This window comes from Leptodactylus fuscus, chromosome 2 (genome assembly GCF_031893055.1).
Source record: "Leptodactylus fuscus isolate aLepFus1 chromosome 2, aLepFus1.hap2, whole genome shotgun sequence".
Taxonomy (NCBI): domain Eukaryota; kingdom Metazoa; phylum Chordata; class Amphibia; order Anura; family Leptodactylidae; genus Leptodactylus; species Leptodactylus fuscus.
Window position 1 is genome coordinate 113,161,670 of NC_134266.1, and position 18,266 is coordinate 113,179,935.

The 18,266-nt window shown below is 42.1% G+C and overlaps 1 protein-coding gene across 1 annotated transcript; it reads left to right on the top strand.

The window, feature by feature from the left end:
* The first annotated feature begins 5,635 nt into the window (after positions 1-5,635).
* Positions 5,636-10,387, top strand: HMGN2 (high mobility group nucleosomal binding domain 2). The gene is made up of 6 exons (XM_075264410.1): positions 5,636-5,817; positions 7,471-7,515; positions 7,700-7,729; positions 7,800-7,853; positions 9,668-9,763; positions 9,842-10,387. The coding sequence occupies exons 1-6, from the start codon at positions 5,803-5,805 to the stop codon at positions 9,875-9,877; spliced, it is 276 nt and encodes a 91-aa protein (XP_075120511.1). The 5' UTR covers positions 5,636-5,802; the 3' UTR covers positions 9,878-10,387.
* The last annotated feature ends 7,879 nt before the right edge of the window (positions 10,388-18,266 follow it).

The window sequence follows — 18,266 nt, forward strand, 5'->3', positions numbered from 1 at the left end:
TGCAGCCACTGAGGAGCTGCTGTATTAGGACCCAGGATCAATGCTTACTTAGGCTGCATTGACACTGAGTAACGCTGGCGTTTTTTGTGCTTATTTTGGCACGTAGTGCCACGTAAACGCCGCGTTTGCGCGGTACAACGCAACCGCAAAATAGCGCGGCGCAAACGCGGCGCTACGTGCCAAAATAAGCACAAAAAACGCCAGCGTTACTCAGTGTCAATGCAGTCTTAGGCCCCAATTTGGCTAAAAAAGAAAAACAAAATGCAGCAAAAAAATGTGTTTCCGCAACATGGGGCCTCAGCCTAAGGTGCCATTTTTGTAGAGGTGCATGTTAAATGAGAGGCCCCCAGAAGAAGCTGGACAATCTGACCAGTGAAACGCAGGTACAGTATGCTGTCTTATTCTAGGATAGATCACCAATACCCCTGTACTGAAATGACTATATCCCTAGAGTTGTGCAAGTAATCAAAAATATTCAGATTTTCAGCTACTTGTCAGTAGCTGGGTGGTAAGAGAAGAAGGGGTCTATTAAATATCTGAGCAGAGGTATAGCTCTCCAAGTGTGCTACCAACTCAAGTATACCAGAATCATCAATATAGTGGTAAAGACTGGTTCTACAGGCCAAGGTGAACATAGTACAGGAAAAATTTGGTGACTTACAGGTGATATCACTGACTGAAACTTACTGTCTTCTTCTTTGGCTCCTCACTTTTCAAGGCATGTGACCTCACCTACACAAAGTTCCCATCCTACTGTTGTCCCCAATTATAAAATATATAACTTATTTATTTTGCTTACTTATATACAGTTTGGTTCATATATATTTGGGCAATGACACAAATTTTGGTTTTTTTACCTGTTTACTAAAAAATATTAAAGTTATACTTATATAATAGACATGGAAATAAAGGCCACACTTTCATCTTTCATTTTAGAATATCCACATTAAAACTGGATGAAGTTTTAATGTGGATTTGGGAGTTTCAGCTCCTTAACATTTGCCACCCTGGTTTTAATGGGTCCAAAAGTAATTGGACAATTGACTCATACCCCTCACATATTCACATCTGTATTAGTATTCCGTCCAGGGGAGTCCACATGGGGACCCCCCTGAACGGAATACAAAACGCAATTGCAAGCACTGTGCAGTGAAAGCACACGGACCCCATAGACTGTAATGGGGTCTGTGTGCTTTGCTCGCACTTCCTGCACGAATCATACAGCCAGGAAAGTGGATTGTGAACTACTTGCCTGTCCAACTTGTCCTTCCCTGCGGAGATCTGGCGGCAAGCACACGGACCCCATTTATAGTCTATGGGGATCTGTGTGCTTTTACTGTACAGCGCTTGCAATTGCGTTTGGTATTCCGTTCGGGGGGAAGGGACCTGGGATGTCACAGCCTGTGAGGATTTCAAGAAGACAGCAGAGCTGCAGGACCGGACCATGCTAGAAGGACATTGGCGCACTGGGGTTAGGTATGTTTAGTATGTCTTTGGGGGGGGGGGATGAGTTCACCTCCCCCAGACTAATTATTACAGAAAAAAAATAATAATAATTGCACAACATCTTTAAAGTGGCGCACATTAGGGGGGTTATATTAAAGGGGTTAGTTAGGCATAATTTGTTATGGTTTATCCTGAGGATAGGCCAGAGATACCTGATCCGTACGGGGCTGATACCCAGCCTTGGACTGATCAGCTGTACAGAGCCACTTCTGGCACCAGTCCTGTACATAACACAGGGCAAGAAGCAGAAAGCTCTCTCCACTGCATCTCGGCACTTATTGATGTCAGTGGGAGCTGAGCGTCAGTGAAGGTAACGGGCGACTAAACAGCAGATGGAGCTTTTCTGCTTCCAGGCCTGCGTTGTGTACAGAACAGGGGCCAGAAGTGGCTTCGTACAGCTGATGGGGCCATGTGTCAGCACCCTACTGATCAGGTATTTATGGCCTATCCTGAGCAAAGGCCATAAAGAAGATTAACCTTGGACAACCCCTTTAATATGCATCGCACAGGTTAATGTCCCCCTCACAGAATGTCAACCTCCATCACTGCTCCCACACAATATAATGGCCCCATCACTGTTCTCCTTACAAGTATGGGGGACCAGTGAAGTGGCCATAAAAAAATTTGGCCCAGACATCCCCTTAAAAAAAGTTGTCCATACACTGGAGTTATAACTGTGGCGGCCAGGGAGGTGTATATATAAAAAAAAAAAAAAAGTATACTCACCTGTCCCCAGCACCCCATTGTCCCTCGTCTGTTCAGTCTCATGGCGGCACCTCATTTCTAGAAATCCTGTACCTAATTGAACTTTGCACACGAGGTGCAGGACTCCCAGCAAGAAGGTGCTGGCACAAGAATGGATGGACACTGGCAGCGGACAACAGTGTGCCAGGGATACATGAGTATGCTTTTTTTTTTTTTTATTTAACACCTCATACCCACCACATCTGTTACTCCTCTGCAGATCAGCTTTTCCAGGACAGAGCAGCTACAGGTAATGGTAACAATTCTAGGAGTCAAGCTGTTCACTTGCCATCCGGGGTGTTACAGTAGGTTTAGGTAGTGCGTTGTTCCACATGGTATAACGGGTGAGCAGCATGGCTCCCGACATGTTATTACTTTTAGCTGCCTTGTCTCTGTACCCCGACCATACTTACCATATATACTCAAGTATAAGCCCACCCGAATATAAGCCAAGGCCCCTAATTTTACCACCAAAAACAGGGAAAACTTATTGACTTGCGTATAAGCCGGGGGGGGGGGGGGGGGAGGAATGCAGCAGCTACTGGAAAATTTCAAAAATTAAAATGGTCAGAGTTTTTGGGTGCTGGGAAAGGGGAGGGGGTGTTTTGGTTGTCTGTCTGCCCCTTCCCTGAGCTTGAGGACTGTGGGGGTTTTTTTCCCCACTTGGAATTCAGCCTGGTTGAATATAGGGTATCTGCAGTGCTCCTATTAACCCCTGCAAATACCCTATATTCAGTAGATCGGGCACTTTCAGACACAGGGATACCTAATGTGTATGTGTTTCACAGTAATTTTCTACTTTTATATGTATTCTAGGGAAAGGAGTGATTTAGATCTTTTATTTTATTTTTTTAAAGTTTCTTTTTTTTTCCCCACTATTTTATGGGAGATTCTATACATTACTATTGCGGCTGGTCATAGAACGATGGCTCCTCCTTTTCACTGTGTGCAGGATAGAGACTCTTCTCTTCAACTCTCCTAGCATGTGCACAGACCGGAAGTACCTGTGATGCCTGCACAGGAGAGATGAGTGACAGCTCTACTTCGCATGTGTCACAGACACCTCCAGACTGCACAAGCTCTTGCAAAGAGGAAGAGGGAAGAAGCCGTTTCCAGAAAAGAAGACTCGGAAGTATTCATGGGGTTGGAGGGAGGGATCAGGAAAATGTTAGTGACGGGAAGCAGGGAAATGGAAGATCACCAGATTATCAGAAAGTGTCACTGGGGCAGTCAAATTGAATATTTGGGGAACCTTTCTCTAGTGGTGCATAAGTAACGAAATAGTTTGGAAGTCTTCTTACCCAGGTGTCTAGGAAGTGAATTGAGCAAGTAGGTAAGAGGGGTCCAGGGGACTCCCTGTATAAAAAAAGGGCATTAATAAGAGATTGGAGCCCATTCAGAAAGGGCGGAGCTAAAGACATTCCCAGAAAATATGGTATAGCGTGCCGGCTGCAGCCTGGCAATGCCAGCAAAGGAAATACTAGGGTTAAGGGAGTGGAGCAAAGTTGAGGTAGGATACCAATGCATGAGTAGTTTTGTGTTGGGTTTCCTGGAAAGTTACACATGTTGAGGATTTGGCCTCATGGGACTAGATAATCTGCCGAATAACTCTTTGTATTAAAGGGATTATCCAGGGAATATTAAAGGGGCTCTATCAGCAAAATCATGCTGATAGAGCCCCACATATGCGTGAATAGCCTTTAAAAAGGCTATTCAGGCACCGTAAATGTTATATTAAACTACCCCCCACACACACGTTTTAAAATAATAGCCTAATAAAGAATGTGCTCTACTTATGCATCGTGCACGGTGGGCGGGCATTCAGGGTGTGTCGTTATCTTCATCCACGCCTCTTCTTCCTCCGATCCCGTCCTCCTTCGGCGCTCGCGAACTGACATTGATAGAAAAAAAATGGCCTGGGCGCATGGGACTAGATAATCTGCCGAATAATCTGCATGCGGCTTCTACTACGGCTACTGCGCATGCGCCCAGGCCGTTTTTTTTTTCCATCAATGACAGTTCGCGAGCGCCGGAGGAAGATGGGACACGAGGACATCAGAGGAAGAGGAGGCGTGGATGAAGAAGACGGCGCACCCTGAATGCCCGCACATCGTGCACGATGCGCAAGTAGATCACATTCTTTTTTAGGGTATTACTTTAAAACGGGGGGGGGGGGGGGGGGCAGTTTAATATAACTCTAGCGGTGCCTGAATAGCCTTTTTAAAGGCTATTCATGCATATGTGGGGCTCTATCAGCATGATTTTGCTGATAGAGCCCCTTTAAACCTTACCAGTATATTCTCTGCACTAGAAAAACATTATTACTAATATACACCCTAAACTGCCCACTCTCCTGCTAGCTATCTCTCTGTATTCAGCTCCTTCTACCTGTGCCAGTTTATTTTATTAAATTTATCTACGCAAATCATCACAATCAAAAGAGATAATTCCCTGTAAACTTGAAAAAAAACACCAGATTTTGTTTTTAGGCAATAAAATTGCAGATGAAAGTGCAGGCCTATGTGGCCCATACTGAAAGCTGTATTTTTTGAAGCCGTGTGTCCAGGCCACATTTAAGAGTTGCAAATGCTGGAGCAGGTTCGGTACCCGTCTACATTTGCAGCTCGGCCTATTCAATACAATGGATGGGTCAGTGAAGACCATGGATGATTGGTATGTGGGTGTCATCCAGGCCATTTCAAGTGACCTGCACACAATTGCACGTTTGATGCCTTATTTCTTGCAGGTCCTTTCCAAATGATAACAATAGCTTGTAAATATTATTTACTTCAGATTCTTGTTTTGTGATCCGTCTGTTCTAACTTCAGTTTTTCACTTTATGTGGAATTTCCTTTCACACAGTTTTGCATCATTATAGTGATATTTTTCTGAAGCCATTTTTGATGTACATGTAATAAATATAAATCTTATCTATATCTATATACACACACTCTTCTTATGAGTAAACCTAAGGCAGATCTCCTCACAGCCTACAATGTTACATATATAAGGATGCCTGACAGAAATGTGCAGTGAACAAAGCTTTACACACCCTGTTCTAAAATATGACATGGCTGTAACATTCCTACATTGACTCGCATTTGCACAGCCCCCAAACTCCATTAGCTATTTAGTTCTGTCTGGTATTGAAGTGAATTGGGCCACAGCTTCTAGCTCCCGGGCTACATACTGGCACGGGTGGCGATTACACCAATGAGACATCACACGCCGTTCACTTCATTCCCTGACATTCTCCTCTGCGCGCCTTTTTATTTTCTCTCTTCTCTTCAACCACTCGCGCTCATTTCCTCGGCCACGCGAACTCTCACCCTACCTTGCGCGCTCCTCACTCCTATTTCCCTTCCAGACAGACCCACCCACGTGTCAAAACCCAACCAATCAGGTTGAACGCAGAGCGCGATCCGGATTTGACCGGTCGGATTCCGGACCGGGTATAAAACAGAGAGCGGTGCTGGGATTTGCTTCATTCGCTGGAAGAGACGTCAGTACGATTGTTATCTGTTGGCTGTGCGAGAGACCAGAACAGTAATAATGCCCAAAAGAAAGGTGAGGATAATGCGGCATTGTTCTTTTGTTGCTGCATAGCGAAGGTAACGATGATCGCGAACTGCTCAGGAAAACAACTACCTCCATAATGGCGGAGACTGAAGACGTATCTCCTGTAGGCGACTTAGGACTGGCATTGTTATGCAGATAGCGACACGCTGGGACATAACGCGAAGCGTGTAGTTTATTACTAGCATGTAAAAAAGCCAGTCGTACGTTAATTAAGCAGCTGTTTAAACTGTAAAGCGCGGGAAGTACGGGGAGGGGGTGGGGCTTCCGCCAAAACAACGGCGCGAACCTGCAAGAAGGGAGGAGTCGTAAACGGTTTTTAGTATGGAGGTGAGGGTGGAGTGTCTTCCGAAGTAGAGCTGATGAGAAAGCTGTGGGCTTCAGTGTAGCCGAGTACGTGTACAGTGTGCTCGGCGCTGACTGACTTGTTAACCGGTCTCAGGTTGCCATAGTTATTATCCGTGACAGACTGAGTCACGTGGCGTAAATGGTGGCCACATTCTGGTGGCTTTTTATGCTTCGGCTTTGGGTCTCTACTGTGTATAAAGGGAGTTTATAATGTAAAAAAGTAGCAAGTGTTTACAATGAATTTATCAATTTTTATCTCCTAGAAGACCTTGAGAATATTTTAGAGGTCATGTTATGTGTCTGTCATAAAATCTAATGCTGTTGCCATCTGTGATAAGTTTGCAGACGGTTACACGGCGTTGGAGGGAAACTTGTAGTACAAAACATGGGTGGCACATGGGAAACCTGTTGCATGCCAATAATAACTAGTCCCATTCATCAATGGAAAGGCAATTGTTGCTATTGCATTGTGCAATGTAACCCTGTCAGGTGTGTTCTGACTTGCACAGCACTACTTTGTACCCCACACTTTCCTTACACCTCCAGTTGTTCCAAAGATAAAAAATTTACTCTTGTGTTGTCTCCTTCTGGATGACCCCCAAAGGCTTATACATGCTTTCTGAAACATTAGTAAGCTCTGGTTCATGTTGAGCTTGCATGACTTTGTCAAAAGTAGCTTGCTTATGGCATAACTATTTAGTGACCCTAGTCTCAAATAGAAACAATAATAGATGCACATGGGAACAGACTTAAGATGGTCTAAAAACATGTTCTGGTTGCCCATAGCAACCATCAAATTACAAATCTTTTATTTTTTTTGAGTGGAATACAAAATAAAAGCTATGTTTGATTGGCAAAGGGGGTTATGCCTTTAGACCGTTTAATAAAACTTCCCCATTGTGTATTGCAATACAGTGTCTTGTAGCTTTTTTTTCTGTTGTGCAAATATCCTGACCTAATGTTAGCATTATGAAATGCTACTTAAATTTCAACGCTCCTATATAGTCTCATTGGATCACTATAAATTACAATCTGTTGCTGTTCTTTGGGTAAATATCAAGTAGAATAGGTGATGCTCACATCTGGGCTTGTGCCAACTAGATATATTTTTAGATCTGCATGAGCTGATTAAAAAAAAAAATTGTCTTTCCCATCTTGAGGGTATTTGTTGTTCTGACTCCTTCAAATCTGAAATAGTGTATACGCAGCCTAAAATTTTGAGCAGTTGTCTAAACTATAGTTCTATACTATATGAATATGTAAGTTTCTCACTAGTTTCTGGATTACTTCTTTCAGGCTGATGGAGACTCCAAAGTGGAGAAGAGTAAAGCAAAAGATGAGGTAAGATTGTACTACAGGCTGGGAAACTTGGTGCTTGTCAACATGCTATATAGGTTTTAACTTGTATTTTATGTAATGGTATATTTTTTTTAAATGGTCTGTTCTGAGTACTTTAATATATTTCTAATGCTCATCATAAACACTGCTTGGTTACCCACTAAACTTTTTTTTTTTTTTTGTTTAGCCACAGAGAAGATCTGCACGTTTGTCTGCTGTAAGTATTGTTTTCTTGTGATAAAAATGTTTACTTTATAAGTGTTCTTACAGGAATAATTCTCTTCCAGAAACCTGCTCCTCCTAAACCAGAGCCAAAACCCAAAAAGGCAGCTGCTCCAAAGGCAAGTGGACAACTTCTTTACTAACTTGACTTCTGTTTTCATACTGTCATAACATCGAACAATGATACCAGCTTTGCTTTTTGTTTTGGCTTTTTTTTTAATTCTATGAAAGACAAAAAAGTCTAGTTGAGGCAAACCACTTCTGATGACCTTTAAACTCTCATATTGAAGACCTATCCCTAAATCTGGTGTTAAGCAGGAGCAAGCAATGGAGTTGAGATTCAGAGTTCCAATTAGAGGCAGAACTTGTCAGCTCAGAATCTTGCCTTTTGCCTGCTCCTCTCATATTTATCATAACTGCTTTATATTGGATAATGTCCTTCATTTTATTTTGGACTTTAGAAGACTTACAAGTCTAACTATCCACATTTGCAGTAAAACCTCCCAAATCAAATTGTTGAGCACTTCACTTCTGAAAGGGATTTTAAAATCTCCCACAAATCACCCTCTTTTCAAAACTGCTTCCCTCAAATAATTCAAAACAGCGTTTGATAACTTAAGTGTTTTATGTAAGTTAAAATGTGTAAGGAAAATTTTTCCCATAACTTTTCATTTAGCCTAAAAATTAGTGATTTTCCAGGCAAAGAGGTGTGGTGGTTTTTTTGTGTTAATGGGTTAAAAGTGCACCCAAATATTTTTAGCAGTATTTTGAGCGATTTCTAGGTGTCTGTGGTATGTTCTGCATTTGGTTACATGTGCACCTTCCTACTATGTAACTTCCTGTGTACCTGTCCCCCTTCCCCCATCTCCTTAGCTAAACTACACTAAGCTATCCCACCCTAGCCATGCTAAGCTAGCTTGCCCACTAATGGCCCCCTGATCCCACAGCATCATACTTGTCTAACTTTCAATATGGGAGTCGGTTCCTCTTTACTGTGCACGGCCAGAGTAAAGAAGAAAACTTATACCATAATGTATGCAGTTTCTGCCAAGCACAAATTCTCCACATGTAGACTTAAACTGCTACTTAGGCACACAGCAGCACGCCGAAGGGAAGGAGTGCCACAAGGTGTTTGAAGAGTAGGCTTTGCAGGAATAGGTTTCAGGTGCCATGTCTAACTTGCAGAAACTCTAAAATACAACCAGTATGACGGAAACCCCTAAGGAATTTATCAAGGGTTATAGTGAGCATTTTGACCCAACAGATGTTAACATTGGGACATGCATCCACAATTTAATATGCAATTTTTCCTAGAGTACAAAAACATGTGGCCTGCAGTTTTCATCCATAGAAAGGGAGAAGCACTGTTAGACTTGACAGTTTGACTTAGCAGCATCTTTTTCGGTTGCCTTGACATGTTTGTGGAGCCTGTAAGCTGCCAGTATAGGGAAAAGTGCTGAGTACACTGACTTGTGGGAATTGCACCCCAAATTTATTATGGTAGGGGTATAATTATCATTGTGCAGTGGATGATTTACATTGAAAACAGCCTTAATATTAGTGGTATAAATGTAGCCTTAACTTGAACATGACAGTGATATATGGCTTTTGCATTTGGAGGTTAAGGTCAACTGGTATTCTACTGTTGCAGTGCAATTTTTCAGGAGTGAAGGGCTTGTACTTACAGCTATCTTCAGTGATTCCATTAAAGTGAATGAGGGCCCCAGTGATCATCAGTCCCACCTAGTCCTGCCCACCCTCAGCCTGTCTGTGGTTAGGTTCAATGTGAATCTCAAGAGGGATCCTTTTTGCTTTACTTCATGGTACAACCCTTTTAATGTTGCTTGGCACTACTGTACTATGCATCCATGTTAAAATGTATTTGGACCAGAAAGGGCAAAATATTGATGGATGCCCTTTGCTTAATTTATAGAAGGCTGACAAAGCTCCCAAAGGCAAGAAAGGAAAGGCAGATTCTGGAAAAGATGCCAGCAATGCTTCGGAGAATGGAGAGGCAAAGTCAGATCAGGTTTGTACTACTAAACTTTCTTGTTACAATTTTTCTAGAAGTGTGTAACCTAACTTTGTCCATTTTTCTCTTCCCCAGGCACAGAAAGCTGAAGCTTCTGGAGATGCCAAGTGAGCTGTGTGAATTTTGATAACTGTGTACTTCTGGTGACTGTACAGTTTGAAATACTATTTTTTATCAAGTTTTATAACAATGCAGAACTTTGTTTTACTTTTTATTTTACGCTATGTTGGCACATGACGCTTTTATGGGATTGTTTTTATTTAATGGAAGTGGCAAACTGATCTTTGCTTGTTTTCAGTAGATGCTTTAAGCCTCACTCTCAGCTTATATTCCCTCCATGAAATTTACATGATATTTCAACTGTCCAATCTTAAGATAGGCAGCTAAAGAATTGAAGTTGTCTATCATGGTCTGTGGTTTCACATCGGGAACCTTGACAATGAGACCTATCTGAAGTTGTCTCCATCCTCCTGAAATGTGAAGCATCCATCTTTTTTTCTGGCAGTGTTGATGGTTTTTTAGTGAAATAAGTTTTGGGGTTTGGCAAAGTGGCCTTTTATCATGTCTTGTCCTGCCTGATTTGCAATGCCTGTTAATTAAAATAAATACATTTCAGACTGAGTGCAAGTGTGGTTTTTTTTTTTTTTTTTTTTTTTCTGTGAATCTTATAAATATCACTCTATAAACATTTTTACTTTCCAAATGTCTGTCCAGTGTTGCAGATCAATATTAATATGCAGATTAGCTGAAGGGTTTCTTTGCTCTTTCCTGTAGTTTACCTCCTCTAATTGCTCGCCGACCCACCATCCTTTCAGATTGGTGGAAGTCAAAGGAGATAATCTCCAACACACACTTGCCTATGATAAAAATTTGAGTTATCAAAGCAATAACCAGTCTCCAAAATGTACACCTGGCGCTAAAAAAACCTATACCGTATTTTCCGGACTATAAGGCGCACATAAAATCCTACGATTTCCTCAAAATCGAAAGTGCGCCTTATAGTCCGGTGCGCCTTATAGATGAATGGGAGCGTGCTATTCGAATAGTATTCGCTCATCTAACTTCAATTGTAACTTCTTATAATTGAAGTTAGAGATGAGCGAATACTATTCGAATAGCACGATCCCATTGCAATGTATGGAAGTGGCACGCAGACTTTGCCAGCGGCCACCACCTAACTCCTCGCAGGCCGAGCGCTTACATTCATTTCTATGGAAGCGTGCAATTGAAATGAATAGAAGCGGCTGGCGTGTGTGTGTGTGTGTGTGTGTGGGGGTGTTTAAGTGGCCGCCAGCAAAGGCTGCGTGCTGCCACTTTCAATCACATAAGGTGCACCGGACAGTGCTGCGCCTTTATAGTCCGCAAAATACGGTAAGTCTCTGAACATGGAAATATAAAAGTTACAGGTGTCAGAATCTAAAGTTTTAGCTTTTTAAGGCATTAAAATGTAAATGCACTCTCAAATTCCACCCATTAATTTAATTTTTTTTTTTCCAGCATACTGGTGCAATTATAAAGAACAATTTGTTCTGCAAACATTAATTCTTCACATGGCTCTGAACAGAAAAAAAAAAGTGAGGGGTTTTGTAGATGGAGTCAAAGTCACCAGGAATGGGTTAAAGAGGTTCCAGTAAAATAAAAAAACAATTTTTTTTTTTTTTTTTTAAATAGGCTGGGGAGGTAAAGAGAATTCTCTTCTGGTGTCTTCCTGAAGTGGAAGTCCTTGCTAGCTATGATGTCCTGGATCCCTTCCGCTGAAGCCACTGATTGGCCTGAGGCGCTTTTCACATCAGCATTCAGGGAGACCCCAAATGGAAACCTATAAGAAACCACACTGACCCCATAAACTGAATTATGCTTGGTTTCTGCATGAAACCTGTGGAGAGAAAAGTGCTGCTTGCTGGTCTCTCCACATGTTTTATGTGGAAACCACATGGACCTCATCGTCTATGGGGACGATTTTTTTTTTTTTTTTTTGTAACTGCTTTTAATGTGTATAGGTTTCTGTTCAGGGGTTCTACAGTACTCAGAACCTATCTGGAAGAGGAGACGGGTAAGCATGATGGGAGGTGGACTGAGTTTGTTACTTGAGAAGCACTAGTAGTGGGGTGGTCTAACTAGGGAGTCGGGAGGGAGCCAAACATTGATAGTTGTAGGCTGGACATACAGGAAGGTCACCATGTAAAAAAATGGAGAAGGGTTCAGCACCATCCTTCACTCCTTACCACCAGGCTGCAGGAGTTCCATAGGGTGATGGGAAGAGGATGCAGAAGTATGCTCCTCTGCTAGGGAGCTGAAGGAGAGGGATGCACTGTTCCTTCTAGCCTGCTAATCTGGCATGGGCAGGAGGGGCTATTATGGCCGGTTGCTGGGAAATCTAAGATTTGACTTCTGGCAGATGTGAAAAGATTTAGAAATCCAGCAGTTAAGCATTCAGGGATTTTTTATTTTTTTTTTTCCCCCTCTCCTTTAAAGGGGTATTCCCACGTCACATACTCACCAGTCTTCGCTGCTGTAAATTCTTCTTTCTTCCAGCTATGTTGCATCATTGGTGGGCGGGGTTACATATGTAAAGCCAGCAGCGAGAAGTTGTCGCTTCTATGCCGCTGGCCCTGCGTGTGCGCTCCCGATGTAGCTAGACATCAGACGTACAGCCTTCAAAATGCAGTACAGACCCGGCATCCGCTGTAATAGGCGGATGCCGGGGAGTGTAGACACCGGCACAGGTGCCTGTGACATTGCCTTCATGCAGGGCAGGAGCGATGCTGCTATTCTGCTCCTCCGTCCCCCCTCCCCTCCGGAATAGCAGCATCGCTCCTGACGCTGCTGGCTTCATGCAGGACAGGAGCGTAGCGATGTCACAGGCACCTGTTCCAGCGTCTACACTCCCCGGCATCCGCCTCTCTATTTCAGCAGATGCCGGGTCTGTATTGGCGGTCCCGCCCCCAGCCAAAGTGTAAACTACCCCCCCCCCCCCCTCCCGGCTTGCTCCCTTGTACTTAGCCCCTCCTCCCTGAGAGCAGCAGATACATCACTTGACTTTTGACCAGATAAGTCAAGGGATGTGTCAACAGAGAAATGAATAAAGTAAGAGCGTGGACAGACAAAGCAGTTTTACTGAAGCAATGTATTTAGGAAAAGTCTTACATTCACATTAACAAGCAGTATAGATAGGATCCTTGTGATGGGACAACCCCTTTAAGCCAAAGCCAGGAGTGGGTTGAGCAGAAGGGAGAAGTAGAAGGGCTTTCTATAAATTTACCATTCCTTTTGTAGCCATTCTTAGCTTTTCCTCAAACCACAGCAAAATCTGCAACAAAAGTTTTCAGCAATGTGGGGCATTAGCCTTAAAGGGAAAATACACACGTGGCGGTGCCAGTTTGTAGTGGAGTTTCCAGTAGCCTCCCTGTGTTTGCCCCTTTAACCTTTTCACTAGCAGGGGTTTTCTACTTCTGCAGCATTGTCGGTATGCCACTTTGGGAAGGAAGAGGGGTGCGGCATTGTGGGAATTGGCACTGGCTTGTCTGCTGTATAACAGTTATGACAGCTACTCAGCTGCTTATTTAAATACCCGACATCCACTGTACTATTACAGCAGGTGTCATGGAAGGGTTAATGTATTGATCTGAAATAGATCACTAAGAAGTCGTCTTTGGATTTCACATTTTAAATTCACAAAAGGATTTTATATTATTGAGGAAATGGTTACAGGTGGTCGGGCTGTAGATGCCCTTCCTTGATCTAGCTTATCTTCTTTATATATTTTCTATATGTTTTGTTACAGTAAACCCATTCATGTTATTGTGAAAAGAAAACTGCAGCCAAAATGACATGTCACCTGTATTCTATGTTTTGGCACAATTCCAAGCATACCAAATTTATATAGTTTTGTTTACATTTTAACCCCTTAACAAAGATCCAATAGGTTTTTTTCTTACTTAAGTCGCCATATTCTGACACCCGTAGTTTTTTTTTAATTTTATTTCTTCAACTGCTGTTGATCTATTCTATCTTATCAAAGATGTTCCCTTCTATAGAACGCCATGCTTGATGCTGATGTTGTATGATTTCCAAGTGTTTGGCTTAACACCTATTTTCAGATGAAGATTTTCAGAGGTAGCAACAATAGGAAATCCATATCTTCCAAATCTGCAAAAGAATCAAGAGAGCATGGGGGATCCTAGCAGTATTTATTTACATCTTGGACAGCTGCCCCCTCTATCCATTGGCCTATGTGGACCCATTGATAACCATACTGTTTCCTAGGGAGCCTTCACACGGAGTAAACGCGTGTGTATTTTTGCAAAATACACGTGTAAAAAATAAGACTCCCATTGACTTCAATGACATTGGGAGTCTTATTTTTACACGTGTGTTTTGCAAAAATACATGCGCGTTTACTCTGTGTGAAGGCTCCCTACGATCTTACAGGAGTTGCTGTGTTTATATTGAGAACTGTGGAACACAAAGTTTTCTCAATAATAAATGGGCCACACCAATTAGTGCTCCATGGGGAGTTTTTCTGAAAATTTTTCAACATGACAATGGCTCCTTTTTCAAACACTGAAAGTTGAATGGTTCGAGATCAGTTGTAAAACTCACAAAATATAGCAATAATCTCATTGGCTTCTGAACGTGAGCTAGAAACTGATCTCTGGAGATAGATTCTCTCAGAGGAGTGGTCAATTGTGGCTCACCTGGTTGTCCTAATCCCTTTTGTCGTCTTGTCATCATATGGAGAACATTTCGTGGCACCAGCAGGTGTAGCTGTTATAGCTATAAGAACTTCTGGTAAGTGATTTACTCATGATTTTCTATATTGTGGCAGCATTTTTGACAATTTTGATTTAATTGTAAGATTTATTCATTTCACTGTCCCTAAGGATTGCAGGTAATATGGAACATGAAATCTCTGTAGTATCCCTAGCAAGGCACAAAGATTTTTCCTAATCTTTCAAGTGAAATGGGCTCCTTGATCTGATTGTTTTAAGGAAGTTCCATTGAGAAAATAAATGTTTCCACAATGCACTTGCAGCCACTTGTGCAGTAGCACATGGAAGGGGAATAGCTTCTCCCAACTTGCTAAAAAAATTCACTACAAGTGCACATTTAAAGGGGCTCTATCAGCAAAATCATGCTGATAGAACCCCACATATGCATGAATAGCCTTTAACCCCTTCCCGACATCCGCCGTAATAGTACGGCGCTGCCGGGAAGGACATCCTGCATGGCTGCATGGTGCGCACACAGAAACTGTGTGGGCACCATACCCTGCGGGTGTCAACTGTAACATACGGCTGACGATGCCCTATAACACCCGCGGTCGGAACCGGGTCCAATCGCAGGTGTTAACCCCTGAGATGCCGGCGGTCATGTTTGACATTTTCGGGGTTTAGTTACATACTGGTGCCGATTGGCACCCCCCGTGCTGGTTTCGGGGGGTGTTAGTAGTGGGCAGCCCGGGGTCTGACCAGTGACTCCAGGTCTGCCCCATCACTTACCCCTCCACGTACCTGGTTGATCCTGCCAGGAATGGAAGCTGTCATCCCATGCGTCTGCACAGGATGACTGCTTCTTGTGCTCTACAATACACGTGTAACACGTGTATTGCAGCTACATCTTTTGAAGCAGTGATCAGCCGATCACTGCTTCAATTCCACATGGGGACAGAAAAAAAAAGTTTAAGTTTAAAATAAATTAGAAATAAATAAAGCCCCAAAATCCCTTTTTCCCCATATAAAATGTTTTATTATGTAAAATAAAGAAAAATTAAAAAAAACATTACATATTTGGTATCGCCGCGTCCGTAATAACCTGAACAATAAAATTAAAACCTTATTTAACCCGAACGGCGAACATCATAAAAAAAAAACGTAGAAAACTGCACAAAATAATGATTATTCACCACCTTTGCCTTACAAAATGTTCAATAAAAAGTAATCAAATGGTCAGATGAAAACCAAAATGGTACCAATAAAAAGCAGAGGTCATCCCGCAAAAAATAAGCCCTCAACCAGCTCTGTCTACCGAAAAATAAAAAATGTTATGCCTTTCAGAAGAAGGCAATGCAAAAATAATTGATTTTTTTTCCCTAAATTGAATTTTATTCTGCACAAATAGCAACGCATTAAAAAATCATATAAATGAGGTATCGCCGTAACTGTACCGACCCGCAGAATAAAGGTAACATGTTACTTATGCTGTACTCTGCACGGGAAAAAAAAATACTAAAAAGCAATGCCAGAATTGATGTTTCCTTTTACATCCCACCCAGAAAGAGTTAATAAAATGTAGTCAATAAGTTACAGGCACCCCAAAATGGTGGCATTGAAAAGTACATCTAATACCGCAAACACCAAGCCCTCATATGGCCACATTGCCAGAAAATAAAAATACAAATCTAGCTTGTACAATGTGAACACAAAAACCCCAAAAGTCGCCAAATCATTAGGACATAAGTGGCTGCGACTAGAAGGAAATGTGTAATCTGTGCGAGCGTTTTCAGGGGACCTCCCATATTTAGAGCTTATGAGAGAGAAGACACCAGCGCTGATCCCCCAGAATGCCCCTCTTCCCCATCCGTGTCATAGGAGCTAGTGGGGAAAATAGAATGGGATTTGGTTACCCAATTTACTCCGCACAGCTTACATAGTCACTTCGGGGTTACTAATGCTCACCACATCACTTGATAAATTCTTTGAGGGGTGCGGTTTTCAAAATGGGGTCACTTTCTAGAGGTTTCCACTGTTTTGACACCTCAAGAGCTTTGTAAATAGAACATGGTTCCTGAAACTGATCACAGCCAGTTCTGCCCTCTAAAAGCTCCTTGGTGCGCCTTTCCTTCTGTGTCTCGCTGTGCGTCCATATATTAGTTTACACCCACAAGTGGGGTACTATGGTAGTCGGGAGAACTTGCATAACAAATTGTGGGATGCATTTTCTCCTTTAACCCCTTGTGAATGTGCAAATTCTACGGCTAAACTAAAATATTAGTAAAAATTTGAAAATTTCACCTCCATTTTGTCTTAATTCCTGTTAAGCACTTATAGGGTTAAAATATTATGGTATATGTTGTTTTGGCTGATGATGTTTATTCATGACTGGATTAGTCCCTTAAAAAATGGGTTTTGGAAATTTCTTGAAAATTTTGAATATTGTTGTTTCACTTGTAAGGGCTAGTTCACACGTGGGCAAAGGGGAGGTTTTTGACAGCGGAATTCGCTTCAAAAACCTCTCCTTTAACATGGTGGTCTATGTAGACCACTAGCTTTTTTTTTCCTCCTAGCGTTTTCCGCCTGAAGAAGCGACATGACCTTTCTTCAGGCGGAAAACGCCTGAAGAATTGCATAGAAGTGAATGGGAGGCGAAAACCGCGCGGTAAAAAACCGCGCGGTTTTTTGCACACAAAACCGCACGGTTTTTTGCAAAAAACCGCGCGGTTTTCGCCTGCAGTTTCTATAGCACATATAGGAAAAAAAAACCCTAGCGAAAACCGCTAGCGAAAACCGCGTCAAAAACCTCGTCAAAAACCACGTGGAATGCAAAAAACAGCGTCAAAAAAACTCCTCGAGGTTTTTTACCTCGCACAAATAAGCTAGGCGGTTTTCACGTGTGAACTGACCCTAAATCTTATAATGTCTGTAAAAAATAAAAGGGCGACTAAAGTTTGATGCCGACATAAAGCAGAGATCTGGGCCATGAGATTTATGATATAATTTTGGCGGTCTGACTATGTGTATGCAATGCACATCATTTCAAACTTTATAAAATGCATATTTTTCAAAATTTCCACCAAATTTCCTATTTTTTCATAATTAAACACAAAACATATCAACCAAAATTTACTACTAACATGAAGTACAATGTGTTATGAAAAAACATTCTCAAAATCACTTTGGTAAGTTAAAGCGTTCCAAAGTTATTGCCACATAAAGTGACACATTTTTGAAAAATCGAGCTTGGTCAGGAAGCCAAAAAGTGCCATTGGCAGGAAGGGATTAAAGCAGTGGTGAACCTAGCCTCTCTGCTGCCTTAGGCGGACGATCAAAAGACGCCCCCCCCCCCCCCCCATATTGAGTCCGGGGGGGGTGTTGTTCATCTTTTGATTGTCCGCCTCAGACAGCGGGGGGATTGAGGGTGCTAGCAGTACCATTACAATAAATTACAACATTACAGTCAATACAATGCAATGTGATACAGTCCTATGAAAAAGTTTGGGCACCCCTATTAATCTTAATCATTTTTAGTTCTAAATATTTTGGTGTTTGCAACAGCCATTTCAGTTTGATATATCTAATAACTGATGGACACAGTAATATTTCAGGATTGAAATGAGGTTTATTGTACAAACAGAAAATGTGCAATATGCATTAAACCAAAATTTGACCGGTGCAAAAGTATGGGCACCTCAACAGAAAAGTGACATTAATATTTAGTAGATCCTCCTTTTACAAAGATATCAGCCTCTAGTCGCTTCTTGTAGCTTTTAATCAGTTCCCGG